This window comes from Aulonocara sp. 'chitande type north' Nkhata Bay, linkage group LG3 (genome assembly GCF_057382095.1).
Source record: "Aulonocara sp. 'chitande type north' Nkhata Bay isolate Kocher_YH1m ecotype deep benthic linkage group LG3, A_spYH_male_GT1.1, whole genome shotgun sequence".
Lineage (NCBI taxonomy): Eukaryota > Metazoa > Chordata > Actinopteri > Cichliformes > Cichlidae > Aulonocara > Aulonocara sp. 'chitande type north' Nkhata Bay.
In genome coordinates, this window is record NC_141346.1 from 26,558,504 (window position 1) to 26,582,944 (window position 24,441).

The 24,441-nt window shown below is 37.8% G+C and overlaps 1 protein-coding gene and 1 long non-coding RNA gene across 2 annotated transcripts; both read left to right on the forward strand.

Annotated features, from left to right (window-relative positions):
* Window positions 1–723: 723 nt before the first annotated feature.
* LOC147334873 (Fc receptor-like protein 5) lies at window positions 724–24,289 on the forward strand. The gene is made up of 20 exons (XM_086287017.1): window positions 724–907; window positions 1,238–1,273; window positions 1,456–1,722; window positions 2,278–2,547; window positions 2,652–2,930; window positions 4,859–5,128; window positions 5,233–5,511; window positions 17,004–17,270; window positions 17,374–17,652; window positions 18,960–19,229; window positions 19,334–19,612; window positions 20,825–20,935; window positions 21,062–21,077; window positions 21,173–21,246; window positions 21,336–21,386; window positions 21,469–21,525; window positions 22,802–22,861; window positions 23,027–23,092; window positions 23,296–23,355; window positions 23,506–24,289. The coding sequence occupies exons 1-20, from the start codon at window positions 871–873 to the stop codon at window positions 23,589–23,591; spliced, it is 3,114 nt and encodes a 1,037-aa protein (XP_086143143.1). The 5' UTR covers window positions 724–870; the 3' UTR covers window positions 23,592–24,289.
* LOC147334874 (uncharacterized) lies at window positions 6,908–10,139 on the forward strand. The gene is made up of 3 exons (XR_015128516.1): window positions 6,908–6,958; window positions 7,037–7,099; window positions 9,770–10,139. It is a non-coding gene; the product is annotated as an uncharacterized LOC147334874 (long non-coding RNA).
* Window positions 24,290–24,441: the final 152 nt, after the last annotated feature.

A 24,441-nucleotide genomic window follows, 5' to 3' on the forward strand; every position in this document is an offset into this window, starting at 1 on the left:
CAGACGAGGAGCAGACAAAGGAAACAAAATGTCCATCGCTGTTTCTGTAAGAAGTCAGTCGAGCTCCAAGACTTTAATTTTAAAACTTCCTATGCAGTTATTCCAAGATTTCAAATGTTTTGAGGGTCTTGATGTTTAATACATCAAAACTCTTAACTACACCTAACAAAGAAAAACAGTCGATAGAGGCCACTTTCACCATCCAGGGTAAACTTACTTATAACTTTATGACTGCATTTTAGTAATTTAGTAATTTAAAGAGTAAAAAGAAACTAAAAGAAAATTAAAAAATAAAAAGTGTCCACAAACTTGCCTCTGCCTGTTCTCCATGTCACGGTTCAAATGAATTATTAGTTTCAGGAGTGGAACAGTTTTGAGAATTAGATTTATTTAATACTGTGTCTGAATGTGATTTATGACAAAGAGTGTTTAACATGTGCATATATGTGATCAGTGTGCGTATGAGACCTGCAGGTGAAGGTGCAGACAGCTGTGTTCTTGTTGTGTTTCTGGATGTAAAACAAAAGTACTTCACATTTAAAGCTTCACTTGGACTTGTGATGTGTTCATGTTGTCTATTCGTTATTCAGCTCACATGTGTATGATACAACTACAACTAAGTAAATTATTACTTAGTTTCATAAAAATCTCACTAATTTGTTTCTGCAGCACCAAACATGTCAAAGCATGCTGTAGTCAGAGCTTGTTAAGGTGTGATAGTTCTGAGTAAAAGGAAGGAAGCGGAGGAAGCGGAGAGAAGAAGTTTTAAAGTCTTTGTTTTCTTCACAGTTCTCGTCTCGTGTGCTTCTTCTTCTTTCTCTTCACACAAAGTCGTAGAAGTTTTCAGACGTGTCACAGCTGGATGTGAGGATGGGACCCACTTTCCTCTGTGAGCTGGGCCTATTCTGTCAGTGCATCACTTCTTCCTTTGATTCATTGACTGATGAACATGTTTTAGTAAAATGACAGAGTTTCAGTCATTTGCAGCATTTCAGTTCATGTTTTGTTCTCAACATGGTTGTTTGCAGACTGGATTAGATTTCAGTGCACTGACGCTGGTTTAGTTTATCTCAGAAAGGTTTGTTTCTTCATCAGTGATAATTTGATGCATTTTACATTAAATATATAATTTAAACCAATCACAGCAGCCTCTGGTAACACCAGGTGTGTTTGACTGATGCCATGTTTGAGTGAGTCTTCAGTTTGATGATGTGTGAAGTTTCTTCCTTTATTGCAGTTCTCTGTACGCTCCTCTGCAGCGGACACGCTCAAGGTGACTGAACAGTTTGCACTTTTATTTATTTAGTAAATATTCATCTTAGTGCATCAATCTTAAACACTTTCCATTTCTGTTTTTATTTCTCAATATATTTATAAGTTTATGAACAGATTTTGATTTGTAAAGTACATAAAAGTGTTTCAGATCAATGATGTTGTGTTTGTGTTGGATTCTAGATGCTGTGCTAACTGTTGAACCCAGCTCGACAATTTTTTTCATCGGAGAGATGGTTAGCTTCAAATGTGACATGAAGGAAGAAAAACACACTGACTGGGAATACAAAGTCATGAAGGATGGTCAAGAAATTTTAAACTCCAACACAAACAAAGACCTCAGTTTAAAACTTGCATCTACAGTTCAGAGTGGTAAATACAGCTGCTCTGCTCACAGGACGAGATCACAGAAAACAAAGACCAGTAACATCGTCTCTGTAACTGTGACGGGTAAGTCGTCAGTGACATGTACACTAGATATTGTGGTCATGGAAACTTGTTTCTGTTGCTGTAAAGCATAAACTTTAACCAGGAAACTGATTTTACCTGTTACATCACTCACAGTACACACAGTGATAAAATACTCACAGACTCTAAACTTTAAAACAAAGAAAAAGAAGAAACATGAAAAGTTTAATAAAGTTTAAGGTGACTGATGTTTCTGTTATTTAAACCAAAAACCACACAGAGCTGTGAAACCATCATTGTGTGTCCTTCAGCAGTGACCTGTGTTAGTTTACATTAGTGTGACTCTTTCAGGTCAGGCAAACATTTATACTGTGATTATTTAGAGATTTAAACCAGAGTTACAGAAACAATATCCACATGTTGAGAAAGACACGAGAAGAAAATCAAAGAACACAGAGAGAAAATAAATAGAAAAATATGATAAAGAGTAATGTGGGTGGAAAGTTTCACCACATTAAACCAAATCTTTAAATTTCCCTTTTCTGTTTTCTATGAGTTCATAGTGAATAATGCATTTCCCCCTTTTCCCCCTAACAGCAGGTAAACCCAGGGCCACACTGACTCCAGGATCAACTATCATACCAGTAGGGGGCAGTGTGACTCTGGCCTGCTCTGTGGGGAGCTCTGCTGGCTGGAAATATGAGTGGTTCAGACGTGACCCAAACACTGAAGTTCAAATCAGAACAGATGATCAACAAAACGGAGTAATCAGAGTATCTCAAGGAGGAATCCACCACTGCAGAGGAAGAAGAGGAAACCCAGTTTACTACACTGATAAAAGTGATGATGTCACCATTGAGATAACCTGTGAGTTCAGTCATTTTAGTTTGAAATTCACATTCAGACACACAGTGTTAAGTTTTCTCTGCTGAGCTGATGTTTCTGTTTGTATGTTAACTGTTAATAAACAGTTTCCAATAAGGTTGTTGTTAAAGGACGACCCAGCTGGCCTCAGATATTCAGCGGTGAGACGATCAGTCTGACATGTGAGGTGCAGGAAGGAGGTGAAACCACTGAGTGGGAGTATGGATGGAGAGGACCCAACCAGACCACACAGTGGACTCACAATAATTACTGGATATTCAGAGTTTCTGAGTCCAGCAGTGGAGACTACACGTGTAAGAGTCGACGCAGAGATGACTCATATTCTTCAACAGAGTGGAGTGAAGCCTTCAACTTGTCAGCATCAAGTACGTATCAGCTAGTAGGTAGTAAACTCAGATATAGTTTATCAGTGAGGCTAAAATGTTACTGAAAACTGTTTTCGACCACTTTAAAGTAAACAAAGTGAATAACAAGAAAACTAAAGTTTATATTAAACAGTGATAAAAGTTATCCTTGTCTGTTATCTGCTTTAATATTTAAACTACTCTGTGTCATTTACCATCATTACATTTAGCATAAAAGCCAATGATGAACAATTCGTTTCAGAGCTGTAGTGAAATATTTAGGACTGAAGACCCATCAGCTTCACCTCAAACACACATCAGAACAACAGAGCAGATGGAGGAGAATCAATGGAGGGACATTAATGTGAAAGATACATCTTTGAATGTGATTGGACGCATCATCAGTGATGTAATCTGGGGTCACCAGGTGCTTTGGGTCTTTCTTTCTGTCTGGTGTAGATTTTGTTACTCAGCCATAGAAAGAGCAGTGAGGCTTGTAGGAAGTTAAACAGAGATGAGTAGGTGGAGAAAAGGTTTGTTGTAATATTTCAGATGGAGATGTTGTCATGGTGACTGATGGAGCTACAAGCAGAAATCGAATGTTTTCACTGTTGAGCTGGTTTATTGTGGCAGCCTAGAAACAGAGATGGTGACTCTGTGACGTCTGTGCAGCTGAAGTGGTGTAGAGAGCCCAGTGATGTGAACATAGTTTCTGCTGTATGCTGTGAATGTGAACACATCTCTAATGTGGAAACAACATTTTAAGACTGCGACAGACATTTTTTCCTCCACAGGGGACCGAACTGTTTGAAGGGATTTTCTTCATGGATTACATGTTTTTATACATTTTATCTCAGGAATGATGGATGAGTTTGTTTTATTAAAGCAGTGATGTGTGAAATGTTGATATTAGTGTGTAAGTTATGAAGATACGTTTATTTTATTTATTTATTTAGGACAGTGCATGTTAATGAACATAAATGTAAAAAAAAAATTACATGAATGTAAACATACCAGATTATAGCCAAAGGCTAATTTCCATCTGTTGTCCTTAAACATAAAAAATAGACATAATAATTCATAAAAATTCATCATTCATTCATAATAAAAACTCCATCATCAAACTTACACATACACACGATTCTGTTCCCAAATAAAACATTAAAACTATACAACTCATACATGATCACATACTTGATTTGTCCATAACCAGTTTTTAACCTTTGCCTTAAACAAATTGAATGTCGAGCATTCTCTAATGGGTTGAGGAAGACTGTTCCAGAGATGGCCACCCTTAACAGAGAGGACGTTCTGCCCAAATGCTGTCCGTCTGTGGGGTATAAACAAGTCTCCTCGGATTGTAGCTCGAGTGGTCCTGTCTGAGCTTTCTTTATGCCTAATGAACTGCTTTAGTGGTTGTAATAGGAATCAATGTTGATTTCTTCTGATGGTGTGGAAAGAAGATTGACTGATGCCAAATCAAAGCAAACTGCTGCAGTTAATAAATCATTGATAATATGTGATGAAGGCCAGAAATGAAAAGTTAGAAGTCTCATAATTAAAGTGGTGCTATTAGAGATTTGTCTGTGCAGCTATGATGATCTGCTCCTGTGTGGTCTGACGTCTGAGTCTTACATTAGTGAGAATCTTCTGATGAATCTGTTGTTGGGAGCAGGAAGGCTTTAAGCAGAAAGGGAAAGGACTAGTTTATAAATGGAAATGCATTACAGAGCTGTGTGAGAGGAGGAAGTAGATGACACCAGTATTAACACTGCTGGGATGTTTTTACTATTAATTTGTGATGCCTGTTCAAACTCATCCAATGAATGAAACAGAGAGTACATTCTTAATAATGTTCTTATTTAAAATGTACCATTTTACATTTAGTTTTACTTTATTCACAGACTGCACAAAAATGAAACAATCTTTTATCCATTTCCCCCTAACAGCAGGTAAACCCAGGGCCACACTGACTCCAGGATCAACTATCGTACCAGTAGGGGGCAGTGTGACTCTGACCTGCTCTGTGGGGAGCTCTGCTGGCTGGAAATATGAGTGGTTCAGACGTGACCCAAACACTGAAGTTCAAATCAGAACAGATGATCAACAAAACGGAGCAATCAGAGTATCTCAAGGAGGAATCTACCACTGCAGAGGAAGAAGAGGAAACCCAGTTTACTACACTGATAAAAGTGATGATGTCACCATTGAGATAACCTGTGAGTTCAGTCATTTTAGTTTGAAATTCACATTCAGACACACAGTGTTAAGTTTTCTCTGCTGAGCTGATGTTTCTGTTTGTATCTTAACTGTTAATAAACAGTTTCCAATAAGGTTGTTGTTAAAGGACGACCCAGCTGGCCTCAGATATTCAGCGGTGAGACGATCAGTCTGACATGTGAGGTGCAGGAAGGAGGTGAAACCACTGAGTGGGAGTATAGATGGAGAGGACCCAACCAGACCACACAGTGGACTCACAATAATTACTGGATATTCAGAGTTTCTGAGTCCAGCAGTGGAGACTACACGTGTAAGAGTCGACGCAGAGATGACTCATATTCTTCAACAGAGTGGAGTGAAGCCTTCAACTTGTCAGCATCAAGTAAGTGATGTTTGTTGTTGAGCTTCATTTTTACAAACATAACAAGGATCAGCACAGGATGAAGTAAATGTTCTAGAAAGCAAATCATATTGTTTTTGTGAGACACAGACCTGATATTGGACTTTTATTTTTTCAGGTACTTTGTGTAATGAATATTTAGCTGGTATAAACAAGACAGTGATGATTTGTTGCTTCATCATTTGTGTAAAATAATTATATAAATTAATAAAAAGAAAAAATAATTGTCTTTTATTATTACAAACTCCCTCCACTAAGAGTCCTTTGACCACTTTAAAAAACAATAACAGCAAAGTAGCACTTTGTTGCATTATTTTGTGAAATAAACTTTACAGACAATTTTAAATTTTATCTTTAGATGTTTTGTTACTTGCAGCTTGTCACATAAACAAACATTTATTCCCCTTCTTTGTTAAATCTCTGAAAAATGCTCAACATAACACAGTTTGATACAATATTATTTTTGTACCAGCAAAATGATTTCAATAGAGTTTTTAATTTAGCTGAACACTTGGCACATCTCAGCATGGTGTCCAGGCTGTCCGTAAAAAATCTGAGAACACTGGACAAGCCACAGAAAAAAAATGAAGAGCTGGGAGGACTAAAAAACTACAGCAGTGACTGAAGGTCACATCCTTAAGAAATAAAAAATCCAGAGACCTTGAACATATTTATTGTCTTTAAAGCAGCTTCTGAATTATTGAATTCAAGAGTTTGTGTTTCTTATTTACAACAGCTGTGCTCAGTTCGGAGAGCTCTTCATTTCTAATGACCGTTGGACTCATTTCTGGAATCACATTTATTGTCCTCCTGCTCTTGCTGTATTACTGCATGAAGTCCAAAGGTGAGACTTTTTGTTCCTCTGATCTCAGAGATTTTACTCTTTAAATATTTATGTGCACAGACACATCATGCATTCCTGGAGTTGGAACTGTTGTATAACATGTATAAAAGATAACCATGTAAAAGCAAATGTCTTCTTTTAAGTGTTTAATAAAGGTTCAGCTGATGACCAGAGGGTCAGTCAGGATGAAGATCAGCAGCAGGTGTACTCGTCTCTTCTTCATGGTTAGCTTTTCATGTAGTTTAAAAGATTCTGATGCTCTTTGCAACAAGACTGCTGCAGTTGTAACACTGCTGAATTAAACAAAGTTAATAACAGCATTTAATATAAACGTTACTGATGAGAATACTTGATAATAGTAATGATAAGTAGAATAATTTTCTTTGACCTGCAGGTGATCGTTGTGTCTATGAGACAATCAGAGGCTCTAAAAGCACTGACACTGGTACAGTATAAACTTTAATTCATTCACAGCTCATGGAGGCTGTTATAAAATAACTGTGATTATTAAAATAAATAATGTTATTTCAGGTCAAATAGAAGATGATTCAAGTGTGAATCAGCTTAAAGTGATTAACAAGACACGTGAGTATCCAACATAAAATATATTACATTTGCAAAACTGTTTGTTTTTTAAATGCTTTCATTTCATGACCTCAACAGAGCACCGTGTTGACCCAGAGGAGAGCTCTGACTATTGTAATGTCAATCCAAATTCAACCCCAGGTATGAAATCTTTACAGGAGCTCTTTAACTGTTTTATCTGCTCTCTCAGTGTGTTTCACTTGTTTCAGTTAAATTAGACGATAATTTTAATGTCCTGTAGATCTGTTTCAGGCTGAGAGGACATTTTACAGTTTTATGCTGTTGAGCATAGATGCACAGAAAGAGAGCATTCATTTAATGTGCTCTGAATATAACTGACTGTGTCTCATAGATACTACCCCAGCCTTCCTCTTTAGGAAGCTGGGTGACCTGTGTGATGGTCCAGTGGGTTCTTCCTGGGGAAAGTGATTCTTTCTGTTTGAATTACACATCTTTTTAGAATTGCATTTTGTTAACTTTTGTCTGTTTTTGTTTTATACCTTGTGAAGCACTTTGTGATCTTTTATCAAGAAATGTGCTATATAAATAAAATTTTACTTACTTACTTACTTAATTATGCGAGCCATGAGACGTAACAGTAGGTGGAGCTTCTCCTCGTGACTGAAGAGCCACTTTGGTGGCCACTAAGAGCCACGCCTGGGTGGAGGGGACTGATAGGACGAGGATATACAGAAAGATTTGCTAAAGCAGATAATGAAAGAAATGTAAGAAATGAGTGTGAAATAGTAAATCTGTGTGGACTGTGTGGACTAAAACCTGCTTTTATAAACTCCTTTAATCCAGCTTTTATTGATTATTGTGTGGATGCCCTCAAAGGCAGTTTTTTGGCGCTTAACTACTCCCTCAGTTTTTGTGCTATTTGCACCGTTCAAGTCTTAAAAAATTCTGCTCTTTCTGCTCTTTGTGGCTATATCTTTTGGTGCTCATAACTTCTATACTTTTTGAGATATTGAATTTTTTTTGCAATATTTTTTGCCTATTTCTGCATATTATCAGTGGCCTCACTGATTTTCCTTGCCGGCTTGACCTGTGTTTTAGCTCAGTGAGATGAGCGTCCGTTCTCAGACTGGGAGGCCGGGGTTCAAATCCCGCTTATGGCAACATTTCTTTCAGTCAACAGTTAAACTTTTTTTAAACTCTTTTTAACACAAATTTAAGCTTTTTCACCCCTTTTCAGCACAATATTCAGTTTTTTCACCACTTTTCACCAGTTTTTTCTACTGTTTTCAGAAAAAAACTCTTTTCAGCAGAATTTTCACCTCTTTTATGCCCAAATTCTGCTTATTCATCTCTTCTGAAAAACTTTCAGCCTTTTCACCTCTTATTAGCACAAATCTCAGCTGTTTTCAGAAAAAACTCTTTTGAGCAGAAATTCTGCTGATTCATCTCTTTGCAGCTCATCTTTTTGCTTCCTTGCCTCTTTTCTGCAAAATTTTTAGCCTTTTCACCTCTTATCAGCACAATTCTAAGCAGCTTCTGCTAATTTCACCAGAATTGTCAGTCTATCCACCTCTATTTGTTAGAAGGAGTTTGGCGCACTGAGGTGGAACGCTGCCTTTAGACCAGAAGGGCCAGGTTTGAATCCTGCTCAGGGCAATGTTTTTTTTTTTTTTTCCCAACTTTTTCAGCTTTTTTCAGCCGACATCTTCAGCGTTAAGGCATCCACACAGCATTTTCGCAGGAAATGCAAATTTTTCTAGTTCTTTATTCTACTTTATTCTAGTTGCTTCCGTACGTTTTTTGGCGCTTAACTACTCCCTCAGTTTTTGTGCTATTTGCACCGTTCAAGTCTTAAAAAATTCTGCTCTTTCTGCTCTTTGTGGCTATATCTTTTGGTGCTCTTCTATACTTTTTGAGATATTGAATTTTTTTTGCAATATTTTTTGCCTATTTCTGCATATTATCAGTGGCCTCACTGATTTTCCTTGCCGGCTTGACCTGTGTTTTAGCTCAGTGAGATGAGCGTCCGTTCTCAGACTGGGAGGCCGGGGTTCAAATCCCGCTTATGGCAACATTTCTTTCAGTCAACAGTTAAACTTTTTTAACTCTTTTCAACACAAATTTAAGCTTTTTCACCCCTTTTCAGCACAATTTTCAGTTTTTTCACCACTTTTCAGCACAAATACCAGCTTTTTCAGCTGTTTTCAGCAAAAACCTCTTTTCAGCAGAATTCTGCTCATTGAACTCTTTTCAGCACAAATTCTGCTGATTGAACTCTTTTCAGCAAAATTTTTCAGTTTTTTCTGCTATTTTCAGCAAAAACCTCTTTTCAGGAGAATTCTGCTCATTCAACTCTTTTCAGTAGAAATTCTGCTGATTAAACTCTTTTCAGCAAAATATTCAGAGTTTTCACCTCTTTTCTGCCCAAATTCTGCTTATTCACCACTTCTGAAACATTTTCAGCCTTTCCACCTCTTATCAGCACAATTCTCAGCAGCTTCTTCTCGTTTCAGCACAATTGTCAATCTCTCCACCTCTTCTTTGTGAGAATGACTTTGGCTCAGTGAGCTAAATAGCTGCCCTTAGACCAGGAGGGCCAGGTTCGAATCCTGTTCAGGGCAACATTTTTTTTTTTTTTCAACTTTTTCAGCTTTTTTCTGCAGACATCTTCAGCGTTAAGGCATCCACACAGCATTTTCGCAGGAAATGCAATTTTTTCTAGTTTTTATTGGTTTCTCTAGAATAATGAAACTGCACACATAATGTAGTGCATGTCAGAGGGCAGCGTATATCATTTACACACATGTGCATGAGTCTGTTTCACAGCTGTTTGTTATGATTTTGTTTCAGGTCCATAAAGAGCAGCTCACCATCAACAGAACGAGGAAAGTGACTGATGACAACAGCTTCTGTTGAGGAGACAATATGACAGGTTTTACATCACATTATAGCCAAACGTCTAAAATATTTTTAAAATTTGTCTATTTATTTATCTGGGAGCATTTATAGCTTTTATAGAAAATATATAAAATGTAGATTGCGTAACATTTGATGCAGCAAGAAAACATTTGAAACATGATGTTTAGCAGCTAATAATCTGGTTTTAAATTCAGCTTTTGCTGTGTTAAAGGCAGGTAACAGTGAATATTATTGCTGTATGTGACCTCCTACATTATATCAGACTTAATGATGCAACACATGCTGTATGGATTTGAATGTATCAGTGAATGTATTTTGTATGTGTGTGTTTTTATTTCTAGCTATGAGCAGCATTTCTGTTGTATCCTACATCATGTTTGCAAAATAAAACTCAAAACCAAAGGTTTATATTAAGCTTTTATTTAAATTATGCACTATGAACACAGACAATTATAATTACATTGAAGCTTAATCAACACACTTATTGGTTCCTTGAAATGCTGCTAATGATATTTTGTGTTAAAGTGTAACAGGACAAGCAGCAAAGTCAGCTTTTTGTCACATTTCTACTTTCCGTCCTCCTCTTCTTCTTTCGTCTTCAACAACTGTGCTGTAAAAATGTCCAAACTTTGGCACAATGATGAACGGATGAGGCTTTATTTACTTAATTATAGTTTTTTCTATCATTGTAGCACTGTCAATAGATTAGGAACAGTGTTATGACTTAAAAAAAATTATTTTCAAAACAAGGTACCACTGATTCTTTGGAATTTAGTCTAAGTCAGAGAAGACGTTACTATCTGTCTATAAAACCAGTCAAATTGAACCCCACAGTTATATTTTTGGGGGGTTGGTAATATTGTATTTCTATTTTATATTCACACCAAGCCCCTGCATGTCCTCCTTGACTACGTCCAAAAATCTTCTCTCTGGTCTTCATCTGTGCCTTCTGCCTGGCAGCTCCATCGTCAGCATCCTTCGTCCAAAATATCCCCCATCCCTCTTCTGCACATGTCCAAACCATCTCAGCCTCGCCTCTCTAACTTTGTCTCCAATCCGCTCAACCCAGGCTGTCCCTCAGATCTGCTCACTCACTCCCAGTGAAAATCCAAACATCTTCACACCGTCTTTCTGTCAGTGACACCATCTCCAATCCTTACATCGCAGCAGGTCTCACTTCTGTCATGCTGCCCACTATTTCCGAGATGTTCAAATATTTATTTTCATTTGCTTTGTGAGTTTGTCTTTAATTGGACTTATTTAATAGTTGAAAAATGTCGTGTGAGTCTCAGTTTTATTTAGTTTTATTTTGAGATACTCTGATTACTCTTTTTTGTTGATAATCTGCTCTAGGCAAGGCAAGTTTATTTGTATAGCACAATTCAACAACAAGGTGATTCAAAGTGCTTTACAGAGACATTAGAAACAAAAACAAATAAAAAGCATGATTTAAAATTGATTAAAACAAGCAAACAAACAAACTAATTAACAAACAAACAAAACAGTATATAAAATCAAAACAGATAAAATCAGTAGTTAAATGTAAGTTTTGAAGTTTAAGCTTAAAAGTGTGGATTTGGTGCTTTATTCAAATGCAGCTGAGAATAGGTGAGTCTTCAACCTGGATTTAAATAAACTGAGTGTTTCAGCTGATCTGAGGCTTTCTGGGAGTTTGTTCCAGATATAAGGAGCATAAAAGCTGAATGCAGCTTCTCCGTGTCTGGTTCTGACTCTGGGAACTGATAAAAGACCGGATCCAGATGACCTGAGGGATCTGGATGGTTCATACTGGGTCAGGAGGTCATTGATGTATTTTGGTCCTAAACCATTCAGAGCTTTATAGGCCAGCATCAGAACTTTAAAGTCTATCCTCTGACGGACAGGCAGCCAGTGTAAAGACCTCAGAGCTGGACTGATGTGGTCCACTTTTTTGGTCTTAGTGAGGAATTTAATTTGAACTTCAGTGTTTTGGTCACGCCTCTAAGATCTTCCCTTTGACAGTTTTACTGTTTGATTGCATGAACAGAAGAACAATGTGCACACAAAAAGGGAAAATGGTACAACATCGCTTACAACGTATTTTCTCATTTTCTAGATATTTTAGGGTGAGTCAGTCCCTGAGCATGAATCAAGGCTCCGCTCTCACCCAGAATAAAACTAAAGTTTATTCCTCTCAGCTTCATGGTCACCAACACTTCCACATTTACATATATCTAAAATCTCAGACGGATGAAACTAATGCTCAAGTGTAAATCTTCACATCTGTGATGAACATGATTAAACTTTAAACATGAATGTTGTCGATATGATTGTTCATGAGCTTCCATTTTTTATTAATTTTGGCTCTCCAAAACGTGAAATGGGCACGCATGGTTGCTTCACTGAATACAAACATTACAGCAGCAGCAGGGGGAGATAATATATTTAAAGAAAAGACACCACTAGTGAGCAAGCAACTGTAGACCAGTATTGAAGTACATTCCAGTTTCCTTAATCACCACAAATATTTCATGTACGTTTCTTATAAATATATATGTGTTAAATGGGTTAATAATGTCTATTTAAGGGCTTTCTGTGATTATTATTATGTTGCCTTGACATAAAAACCTCCCTCTGCTGTTATTGCAGTTTACTACAACTTACTGCAACATCTGGGTGGACCAGTGTGTCTAGTATACATTATGGTGTGATATCAGGTTGAACCAGGGGAGGCCCATATATAGAGGCGGCCACAACCATAAAAATACACCACTGGTCAATGTTTTTGAACACCCCAATTTTTCCAGTTGGACTTAAAAATATATCGTGGAATCAATTTATAGACCAACATGTCTTCTAAACTTTAGACTCATCAAAGTAAACACCTCTGGCAGATATGACAGCTGAACACGCTTGTGGCATTTTTTCTACAAGAGAAATCAAATATTCTTCAGAAAGTTCTTCTCATATCTGTTACAGATGTTCCCATAAATGTGTGTCACTTGTAGGTTGCTTTGCTTTCACTCTTCTGTCCAGTTCATCCCAAACCAGCTTGATGGGGTTAAAGTTTGGATACTGTGCTGGACACTCCATGTTTTCAAGCTTACCATCTTCTTTTTTCCTGAGGTAGTTCTGGCATAGCTTGGACTGTCGTTCAGCTTTTATGAACCCTGACCAACTAGGTACCTACCAGAGGGAATTGCATGGTGGTGCAGAATGCTGTGGCAGCTGTTTTGGTTCAGGGTGCCTCTCATTCTGCACAAGTCACCGACCCTGGGTCCAGCACACAGCCAGAGACCATCACGCTTCTTCCTCCATGTTTGACACTTGATGCCACACACTGTGGCTGTTCTGTGTTGCAGTTCTGTAACTATGCAAACTGTGTTTGAGCACTTTAAACAGGCCAGAGTGTCTGGATTTTCAGCAGGCTCCACCACTGTTTCTGCTTAAGGCTCAGCACTCCTCCTGACCCAGCACAGATTTAAACCATACAGAGTGGAGGCTGATTGGCCCAAAGAAGGAGGGCAAGAAGCTGATTGGACTAGAGTAATGATGTAAGTATAGAGACTGACAGTGATTGTGATGCAGAGAACAGAAAAGCAGACTAACAGCCAGGAAAGCAGATGACTGATTACAGATCTTCCTTACACATAGGCAGCTCAACTTACACATAAGCTTCATTTACAATTATCGTATTGCAGCTTAACCAAAGAGTCACTGATTTAATGATATTTTTCTTTAAATCTGCTAAGTTAATAGGTGTAAGTGGAGGCCAAGCAACGTAACCGGGTTCTTCTTCCTCTTCTTCTATCAGGCCCATGAAGTGTGCTGTACAATGGTTTGAACGATGGCACACTGATGTTGGGACTAACGTTGAAGTCTAGCACAACACACTTACACCTCACCAGGAAACCTAACAAGAAGCAAAAATGTATTTAGAGCATTCATACAACATCTGTTTCCAGCTGTGCTCTGCTATCCAACAATCAGACTGACAGTGTTTGTCTGTAGTCAGCCTAAAGAATTGTAATGTCTGGATTTACTCTGATTACTAATTCTCAAACAGTTTATGGAAACCTCCTACAGTATTTTCAGGAAATGGATTTTGGATTTGAGTTAAAGTGTCTCTTCAGTTTCATCTCAGTGAGTTTCAGTCTGTGCTTGTAACTGAACGATTATCTGCTGCAGTCTGAACGACCTGCCATTTTAAAGTCAGTCAAAGTTTGTTTGATCTCAAAAACATTTCCCACGAGCCTCAGGAAGTAGCTCACTGTGTGGTTACTGAGTGACAAAGTTAACAGCTTTCATCTCTTTGAATACAACAGTTACAGCTACTTTTAAGGAAACAGACAAGAGAAGGGAGGGAGGCGGACTTCATCTCACTTCCTGAATTTGAGTGAACATTTGACCAGAACTGAACTTCATGTTCAAAGACTCTGCAGTGATGACTTTACATTAGTGAAGTTTGTCAGTTAAAATGATAAATAAAGTATTTTTAGTGAAAGATTTCACTGTGGTGGGAAAAAGTGCTTTCTCCTGCTGTGACCATTTGCTCTGAGTAAGTGTTACGTCTCTGGGCTGATCATCTATCAATCTGTTTGTAACTGTTTACAAAGCTTCATGGAAACGTGTTTGTTGTATTTTGAAGCAATGTAGTGACTTTGTGCAGCAGCCTTTAGAATATAATCAGTGATTCGTGGCTCCTTGAAAATTATCAGCAGCTGATTAATATTTCTATGGCAGGAGGAAAATACTAAATGTCTCTTCTTGTGCTTGCTAATGGTTTTAATCACTTTTCTACAGCAGTTTGAACCCATCAGAATGACGTGTTTGTGTGCTGGAGCATCTGTGAGAGTAACTATTATTGGTGGCAAAGCTCCCAGCAAACACAACAAGCAGACGAGGAGCAGACAAAGGAAACAAAATGTCCATCGCTGTTTCTGTAAGAAGTCAGTCGAGCTCCAAGACTTTAATTTGAAAACTTCCTATGCAGTTATTCCAAGATTTCAAATGTTTTGAGGGTCTTGATGTTTAATACATCAAAACTCTTAACTACACCTAACAAAGAAAAACAGTCGATAGAGGCCACTTTCACCATCCAGGGTAAACTTACTTATAACTTTATGACTGCATTTTAGTAATTTAGTAATTTAAAGAGTAAAAAGAAACTAAAAGAAAATTAAAAAATAAAAAGTGTCCACAAACTTGCCTCTGCCTGTTCTCCATGTCACGGTTCAAATGAATTATTAGTTTCAGGAGTGGAACAGTTTTGAGAATTAGATTTATTTAATACTGTGTCTGAATGTGATTTATGACAAAGAGTGTTTAACATGTGCATATATGTGATCAGTGTGTGTATGAGACCTGCAGGTGAAGGTGCAGACAGCTGTGTTGTTGTTGTGTTTCTGGATGTAAAACAAAAGTACTTCACATTTAAAGCTTCACTTGGACTTGTGATCTGTTCATGTTGTCTATTCATTATTCAGCTCACATGTGTATGATACAACTACAACTAAGTAAATTATTACTTAGTTTCATAAAAATCTCACTAATTTGTTTCTGCAGCACCAAACATGTCAAAGCATGCTGTAGTCAGAGCTTGTTAAGGTGTGATAGTTCTGAGTAAAAGGAAGGAAGCGGAGGAAGCGGAGAGAAGAAGTTTTAAAGTCTTTGTTTTCTTCACAGTTCTCGTCTCGTGTGCTTCTTCTTCTTTCTCTTCACACAAAGTCGTAGAAGTTTTCAGACGTGTCACAGCTGGATGTGAGGATGGGACCCACTTTCCTCTGTGAGCTGGGCCTATTCTGTCAGTGCATCACTTCTTCCTTTGATTCATTGACTGATGAACATGTTTTAGTAAAATGACAGAGTTTCAGTCATTTGCAGCATTTCAGTTCATGTTTTGTTCTCAACATGGTTGTTTGCAGACTGGATTAGATTTCAGTGCACTGACGCTGGTTTAGTTTATCTCAGAAAGGTTTGTTTCTTCATCAGTGATAATTTGATGCATTTTACATTAAATATATAATTTAAACCAATCACAGCAGCCTCTGGTAACACCAGGTGTGTTTGACTGATGCCATGTTTGAGTGAGTCTTCAGTTTGATGATGTGTGAAGTTTCTTCCTTTATTGCAGTTCTCTGTACGCTCCTCTGCAGCGGACACGCTCAAGGTGACTGAACAGTTTGCACTTTTATTTATTTAGTAAATATTCATCTCAATGCATCAATCTTAAACACTTTCCATTTCTGTTTTTATTACTCAATATATTTATAAGTTTATGAACATGTCAGAACAGATTTTGATTTGTAAAGTACATAAAAGTGTTTCAGATCAATGATGTTGTGTTTGTGTTGGATTCTAGATGCTGTGCTAACTGTTGAACCCAGCTCGACAATTTTTTTCATCGGAGAAACTGTTAGCTTCAAATGTGAGGTGAAGGAAGAAAAACACACTGACTGGGAATACAAAGTCATGAAGGATGGTCAAGAAATTTTAAACTCCAACGCAAACAAAGACCTCAGTTTAAAACTTGCATCTACAGTTCAGAGTGGTAAATACAGCTGCTCTGCTCACAGGACGACATCACAGAAAACAAAGACCAGTAACATCGTCTCTGTAACTGTGACGGGTAAGTCGTCAGTGACATGTACACTAGATATTGTGGTCATGGAAACTTGTTTCTGTTGCTGTAAAGCATAAACTTTAACCAGGAAACTGATTTTACCTGTTACATCACTCACAGCACACACAGTGATAAAATACTCACAGACTCTAAACTTTAAAACAAAGAAAAAGAAGAAACATGAAAAGTTTAATAAAGTTTAAGGTGACTGATGTTTCTGTTATTTAAACCAAAAACCGCACAGAGCTGTGAAACCATCATTGTGTGTCCTTCAGCAGTGACCTGTGTTAGTTTACATTAGTGTGACTCTTTCAGGTCAGACAAACATTTATACTGTGATTATTTAGAGATTTAAACCAGAGTTACAGAAACAATATCCACATGTTGAGAAAGACACGAGAAGAAAATCAAAGAACACAGAGAGAAAATAAATAGAAAAATATGATAAAGAGTAATGTGGGTGGAAAGTTTCACCACATTAAACCAAATCTTTAAATTTCCCTTTTCTGTTTTTTATGAGTTCATAGTGAATAATGCATTTCCCCCTTTTCCCCCTAACAGCAGGTAAGCCCAGGGCCACACTGACTCCAGGATCAACTATCATACCAGTAGGGGGCAGTGTGACTCTGGCCTGCTCTGTGGGGAGCTCTGCTGGCTGGAAATATGAGTGGTTCAGACGTGACCCAAACACTGAAGTTCAAATCAGAACAGATGATCAACAAAACGGAGTAATCAGAGTATCTCAAGGAGGAATCCACCACTGCAGAGGAAGAAGAGGAAACCCAGTTTACTACACTGATAAAAGTGATGATGTCACCATTAAGATAACCTGTGAGTTCAGTCATTTAGTTTGAAATTCACATTCAGACACACAGTGTTAAGTTTTCTCTGCTGAGCTGATGTTTCTGTTTGTATCTTAACTGTTAATAAACAGTTTCCAATAAGGTTGTTGTTAAAGGACGACCCAGCTGGCCTCAGATATTCAGCGGCGAGACGATCAGTCTGACATGTGAGGTGCAGGAAGGAGGTGAAACCACTGAGTGGGAGTATAGATGGAGAGGAGCCAAGCAGACCACACAGTGGACTCACAATAATTACTGGATATTCAATGTTTCTGAGTCCAGCAGTGGAGACTACACGTGTAAGAGTCGACGCAGAGATGACTCATATTCTTCAACAGAGTGGAGTGAAGCCTTCAACTTGTCAGCATCAAGTAAGTGATGTTTGTTGTTGAGCTTCATTTTACAAACATAACAAGGATCAGCACAGGATGACATCAACCTGATTGTAGCCTTATTATAGACAGTTTTAAATCCATTGGACGTATGGGACTAAAGAAAAACATCCAAATATTGTTATTACCATGTCATAGTCAAAGGTGACTACAATGACCTGGATGACTGAGAACCTTCACAGACATATTACCATGTCATCACTACCACTCTCACCAACCCCAGTCATCATACTGAGACTGATCCTTTTCAAGCACTAATAGGTCCTGAGCCAGTTTATTATGGACAAACAGACATTTGGTCTGATTCCTGATAATTACTCTAAACAGAAGCTGAGGTCATTTCATTGTAAAGTTTGTGTGTGTAAGAAAGAGCAGTGAGGCTTGTAGGAAGTTAAACAGAGATGAGTAGGTGGAGAAAAGGTTTGTTGTAATATTTCAGATGGAGATGTTGTCATGGTGACTGATGGAGCTACAAGCAGAAATCTAATGTTTTCATTGTTGAGCTGGTTTATTGTGGCAGCCTAGAAACAGAGATGGTGACTCTGTGACGTCTGTGCAGCTGAAGTGGTGTAGAGAGCCCAGTGATGTGAACATAGTTTCTGCTGTATGCTGTGAATGTGAACACATCTCTAATGTGGAAACAACATTTTAAGACTGCGACAGACATTTTTTCCTCCACAGGGGACCGAACTGTTTGAAGGGATTTTCTTCATGGATTACATGTTTTTATACATTTTATCTCAGGAATGATGGATGAGTTTGTTTTATTAATGCAGTGATGTGTGAAATGTTTGATTTCTTCTGATGGTGTTGAAAGAAGATTAACTAATACCAAATAAAAGCAAGATATTAAAGTTTGAAGGTATGAATTAAAGAAATGAAAAGTTAGAAGTCTCATAATTAAACTGCTGCAGTAGAGATTTGTCTGTGCAGCTATGATGATCTGCTTCTGTGTGGTCTGACATCTGAGTCTTACATTAGTGAGAATCTTCTGATGAATCAAGCAGGAAGGTTTGATGCAGAAAAAGGAAAGCAGTAGTTTATAAATGGAAATGCATTACAGAGCTGTGTGAGAGGAGAAAGTGGATGAGACCAGTATTAACACTGCTGGGATGCTTTAATGATTAATTTGTGATGCCTGTTCAAACTCATCCAATTGATGAAATAGAGAGTATTTTTTTTCAAATGATGTTGTTATTAAATTTTTTTTAAAAAACTTTTCTCACACAAAAATGAAATGGTCTTTTATCCATTTTTCTTCTTTTCTTCCTCTTTTCCCCTAACAGCAGGTAAACCCAGGGCCACACTGACTCCAGGATCAACTATCATACCAGTAGGGGGCAGTGTGACACTGACCTGCTCTGTGGGGAGCTCTGCTGGCTGGAAATATGAGTGGTTCAGACGTGACCAAAACACTGAAGTTCAAATCAGAGCAGATGATCAACAAAACAGAGTAATCAGAGTATCTCAAGGAGGAATCTACCGCTGCAGAGGAAGAAGAGGAAACCCAGTTTACTACACTGATAGAAGTGATGATGTCACCATTGAGATAACCTGTGAGTTCAGTCATTTTAGTTTGAAATTCACATTCAGACACACAGTGTTAAGTTTTCTCTGCTGAGCTGATGTTTCTGTTTGTATCTTAACTGTTAATAAACAGTTTCCAATAAGGTTGTTGTTAAAGGACGACCCAGCTGGCCTCAGATATTCAGCGGTGAGACGATCAGTCTGACATGTGAGGTGCAGGAAGGAGGTGAAACCACTGAGTGGGAGTATAGATGGAGAGGACCCAACCAAACCACACAGTGGACTCACAATAATTACTGGATATTCAATGTTTCTGAGTCCAGCAGTGGAGACTACACGTGTAAGAGTCGACGCAGAGATGACTCATATTCTTCAACAGAGTGGAGTGAAGCCTTCAACTTGTCAGCATCAAGTAAGTGATGTTTGTTGTTGAGCTTCATTTTACAAACATAACAAGGATCAGCACAGGATGACATCAACCTGATTGTAGCCTCGTAGTTTGTCCGACACTTTGTGAATATTTAGCTGGTACAAAGCTAATGTTGAGCTTTATTACCATCACCCCAGTAAGATGATGAAATACACAAACATCATATACGTGTGTCTATGAAAAACACTTTAAATGTACAAAACAAATAATGACAAAACTACATCATCCCTATTTAAAAGTCTCTTGGAAATTTTCTTCCAGCTGATAACATAAATAAAACACACACATACTTGATCTCAGTCACCATGGTCGTGCTGCCCCTCAGCTTCCTGGTACATGCAAGTAAGCTTGAACATAAGTGATTTCCTTCCTTTTTAGAAAACCTGACCTCTAACTTTGACCTCGAGGTCACTGAGATTTGAACTTATCTGAGATTATTAGTAGATGTTCCTGAGTTATCGTAATCATGAACACAAGTGTCCAAGCCGCCTGCTGGGGACCCCAACTAATACCCCGTAAAGTGATGATGATGAAAAAAGTGCTTTACTGTGAATATTGAGGGCTGTTGCCAGTTTGCCAGTATTCAGTATGATGTTTATGTAATATTCAGAATATCTGCTCCTTATCAGCTGCAACACTACCGCAGATTTCACAGCGGCTGCATCACCATCGTTCTTGTGAACACTGACACTTTTTAATTTTAGCGTGTTCAGTGCCGTCTTTACTGAAAGTGTAAAACCACTGAGACAAAACGCTGCTTTAGTTTAGAGAAGCTCCCTAGAAGGCTACGTGCTTGATTTTATACATCTGTGACAATGGGACACACCTCAGAGATTAAGAAGGGTACTACACATTTTATTAGGTACACCTTGCTGGTACTGGGTGGACCCCCATTAGCTTTCAGCACTGCCTCGATTTGCCTCTGTATAGTTGAAGTAATTGTATATTACACTGCACCAGCTGACATCTGTCCTGGAGATCATGTTGGTTCCAAGTTACACAGAGAAAATTTTCTTTCGCTTGTGCTTTTTTGTACATATTACAAAATCATGTAAAATAACATGAGAGTGGCGGAGATGTGATCAGGAGTTCTGGTATTGGAGATAGTGCCAGCTCTTGTGTGTGTTTCATGTGAAGCCTGTTGTACATTAAATCTGTTTACATACATGTAATTAAATCTTCTCATTTATTCAGCAGTGCCCAGGACTGGAAACTCTTCATTTCCTGCTCTGTTGATCGTTGGACTCGTCTGTGGACTTTTACTGATTCTTCTTCTGCTGTGTTGTTGCTTCAAACAGTCAAAGGGTGAAACCATTTCTCTCTGATATTACACTGAGCATAATCTAACCCTGAACGCTGCATGTAACGGTACAGCACCAGAACAGTTTGCAATAAAAACATCTGATTGTGTTTTTCTGTTTTGTTTTTCAGATTCATGCTTTGCCAGGTTTGTTTACATTTTCTCTCTCATTATTTATCAAACCAGAATTTCATCCCGTGTTTCTTATTAAATCCACTGTTTTACTACATTTTATGTTCCAGCACAAATCAAACCATAAACCAAACGATCAACCAGGATGAAGCTCGAGACAGCCAACATGCTTCTCCTCACCAAGGTCAGCGTTAACCGTGACGAGTTCTGCTTTAGACATTTCTGTTTGTAAGGTGATCAGATCCATGTATATGAGTTTTAATTGTTTCGTAGGTGATGCTTGTCTCTATGAATCAGTCAAAGACCACGATGACACAAAAAATGGTAAAGTATAAACAGCGGTTTATAAGTATGCAGACTCTTTGATTATTCTCATTTATGTGTAAATGTTTGAACTCTATTTTAGTTGAATCTGGGGATGTCACATATTCTTTGATTGAGTTTAAAAACATCACTCAGAAAGGTGAGTATTTATTCTGCTACCAATACAAAATACACTCGTTTATATGCTTTTATTGGACAGTAGTATCCAAATGAAGGAAAAACTAGACTTTCATTCATGTTATCGCTCCAAGAAGAAAAAGCAAGAAACCAGCGGCTCGCTGTAATGTGCTCTGTTCAACAAATAAACTAATAAATAGAGGAGAAAGTGGAAAAAGGTGGAACACATTTAAAAAGTTAAAATTCAGGGACTTCAATCAGTGTAGTTAGGAAGCATAAAACATTGTGAGTCCATTTCAGCTGCTTTGGTGCAAACCGCTGGTATTGTGAGACGTTACCATCAGGCTGCACAGGCAGACCAGGACGGCCCATTCTCATGTGCATGCTTTTGATCAAACTGTTAGAAATAGACTCTGCGAACACAGCACGAGGCCTCATGACCTTTACTAGGACTTGTACTCACAGCACAGCTCGACTGAACAACAGCATCAAGAAAAGTCAGTCAGGGGGATAAAGAGAGAGCAATGACCTGTGAACACCACCTCGAAGATATTCTCTTGTTGGGTTTTTTGTTGTTGTTTCCTCTTCAGTGCACCTCTTGTCATTCTGAGTTGCATCAAAGCTGCTGAAATGGAGCCAGGTATCCCTGAAGTTTGAATGAAAATGTTTCATACTGTGATAGTCGAATGTTCCCTTAATTTAATTTGAATAATGAATCTTTTACAATAAAACAATAAACCAAAGAACAATTAATAATCAGTCCAATTCCTTCAGTATTTAAAACCTTTGCTGATATGTTTTTTCTTTTCAGAGATTCCACTTTCCTTTTTCCAGAGTGTAATTTAATGTAACTACTTTTTTCCATAAAGGTTTTTATGTTCTTATGGGTGCTGCAGGTTATAAACCTTAACCTATAATCACAGGATTCATTTTAATCCTGTTCTCAACAGAGACAATACATTCAGTTTAGTCCAATCATGTCAAAGATCTGTATTTTAACTGAGATTAGCCACCATCATTCTTCTCGTGTTTCATGTGATTCTAATATCAGGGGTCATCTATCACTGAGGAGACCCTTCTGAATGCTCACTGGCTGTTTTTGATGTAGGCACAATGTGAAAGAAGCTTTTTTTAATAATGACAACAACGGGCTGTCAAAAAAAATCATTTTCAATAGATGAGAACCTCCCTCAGTCAGTTCATGTGATGAGTTAGGTCTTTAATGACAAAATGATTTCAGTATAAAGAAAATCAAAGTTACTCCAAAGTTAGTTTATCGTCTGTCTGTCCTCCTTTAGATGAGAGCCCGTTGTATGCAGAGGTCTCCCACAAGAGAGCTAAAGCCAAGAGACACAAGGGCAAGTAAAGTAGTAAAGCACACATTTCTTTTTGCTGTCTGTTTACACTTTTTACCCCTCAGTCTAAAAGGCTGATTTGAGGTATTGTCATCCTGCTGGCTGTGTGGACTTAGAATTAAGATGTTACTGACAATCATCTTTGACTAATAATGTGTTTATTTGCAGAAAAATCAGCCTCTGCAGCAGCTGAAGAAGTCATTTATTCTGAAGTCAAGTCACAACCAGCTCTTGGTAATTGCACAGAAATAACAGACTCATTGTCGCTATAATGATGAACTCAAACAAGATAATATCTAATGCTGAGAAATGTTAGTCAGTGTAGAGAACATCCTTCAGTCATGTCATGTAGTTTAGGTGTTGAATGACAGAATGATATAAATATAAAGGAAATTAAAGACAGTCAACCTTTTCTGATCATCGTCTGTCCTCTTTAGATTACAGCCTGTTGTATGCAGAGGTCTCCCACAACAGAGCTAAAGTCAAGATACATAAAGGTAAGTAAAGTAATCTAAAAAATTGCAAATTTTTCATTTTGCTGTCTGCTTTATACTTTTATACTTTTATACACACCAAGAAAAAGTGTATAAATAGTAGAGAGAATTAAGATGTTACTGGCACTCATCAAAAAATCTCTTTATTTGCAGGAAAATCAGCCCCTGCAGCAGCTGATGAAGCAGTTTATTCTGAAGTCAAATCAAAACCAGCTCTTAGTAATACAGAAATAAAATAGCTTACATACTGTGATTTGTTGTTGTAATGATTAACTCGATAAACTGAGTCCCAAATCACCTTTAAATACTGAATAATTCTGCATTGATTCTTGATCATGTGTCTGCAAAACCAACTAAATGTTGCAAAAGCAAAATTTAATTCATTTGAATTTAACAGCAAATTTCAACTTTTTTATGAAAAATTTTCTTTCGTTTAAAAATAGGCAGCAGCAGCAAGTGATAGTGTGGTGTTAGGATCAGGATCTTTCCACTTCCACACAAGCATTTATTGAACTGCATGTTGTAAACATACACAGTAGACCCAGTGGCATTTTGATCACTTGTATTAATTCTTTGACGGTTGCTGGACACACACACTGCAGCTCAACACAACAACCACAACAACATCGTTAACCAAAACTCTGAACTTTTAAGCCGGCGAGGCGTGATTGCAGACGCCGCGCAGGTGTGTACATCGCACCTGCAGCAGCATCGTAAACCACGCCCCCAACACATGTATTGTTTTTATATCTATATTTACAGATCTTTCCTTTGCAAATAAGCATCTTTGTTCCTCTTGTTTTTTTAAATGGGTTTGTACATTAATAACATTTTATATTTGTTTATTTCATATTTGGTAAACTGCCGTCAAATTTTGTATTCTGTTATCTCATTTTGTGTTTCGTTTAAACCATGTAACCTTTATTATATAAATGTTATACAGTATATGCTTCAGTCTTGTGTGTTGTGTTTGTTGATAAATTACATAAACATAAATGCTGAGTGGAGTCCTTCAAGTGTTTATATAACACTGACCTGCTGGAACTTTGTACTGAGGCAGGAAAACTTTGAACATGTATGACACCATTT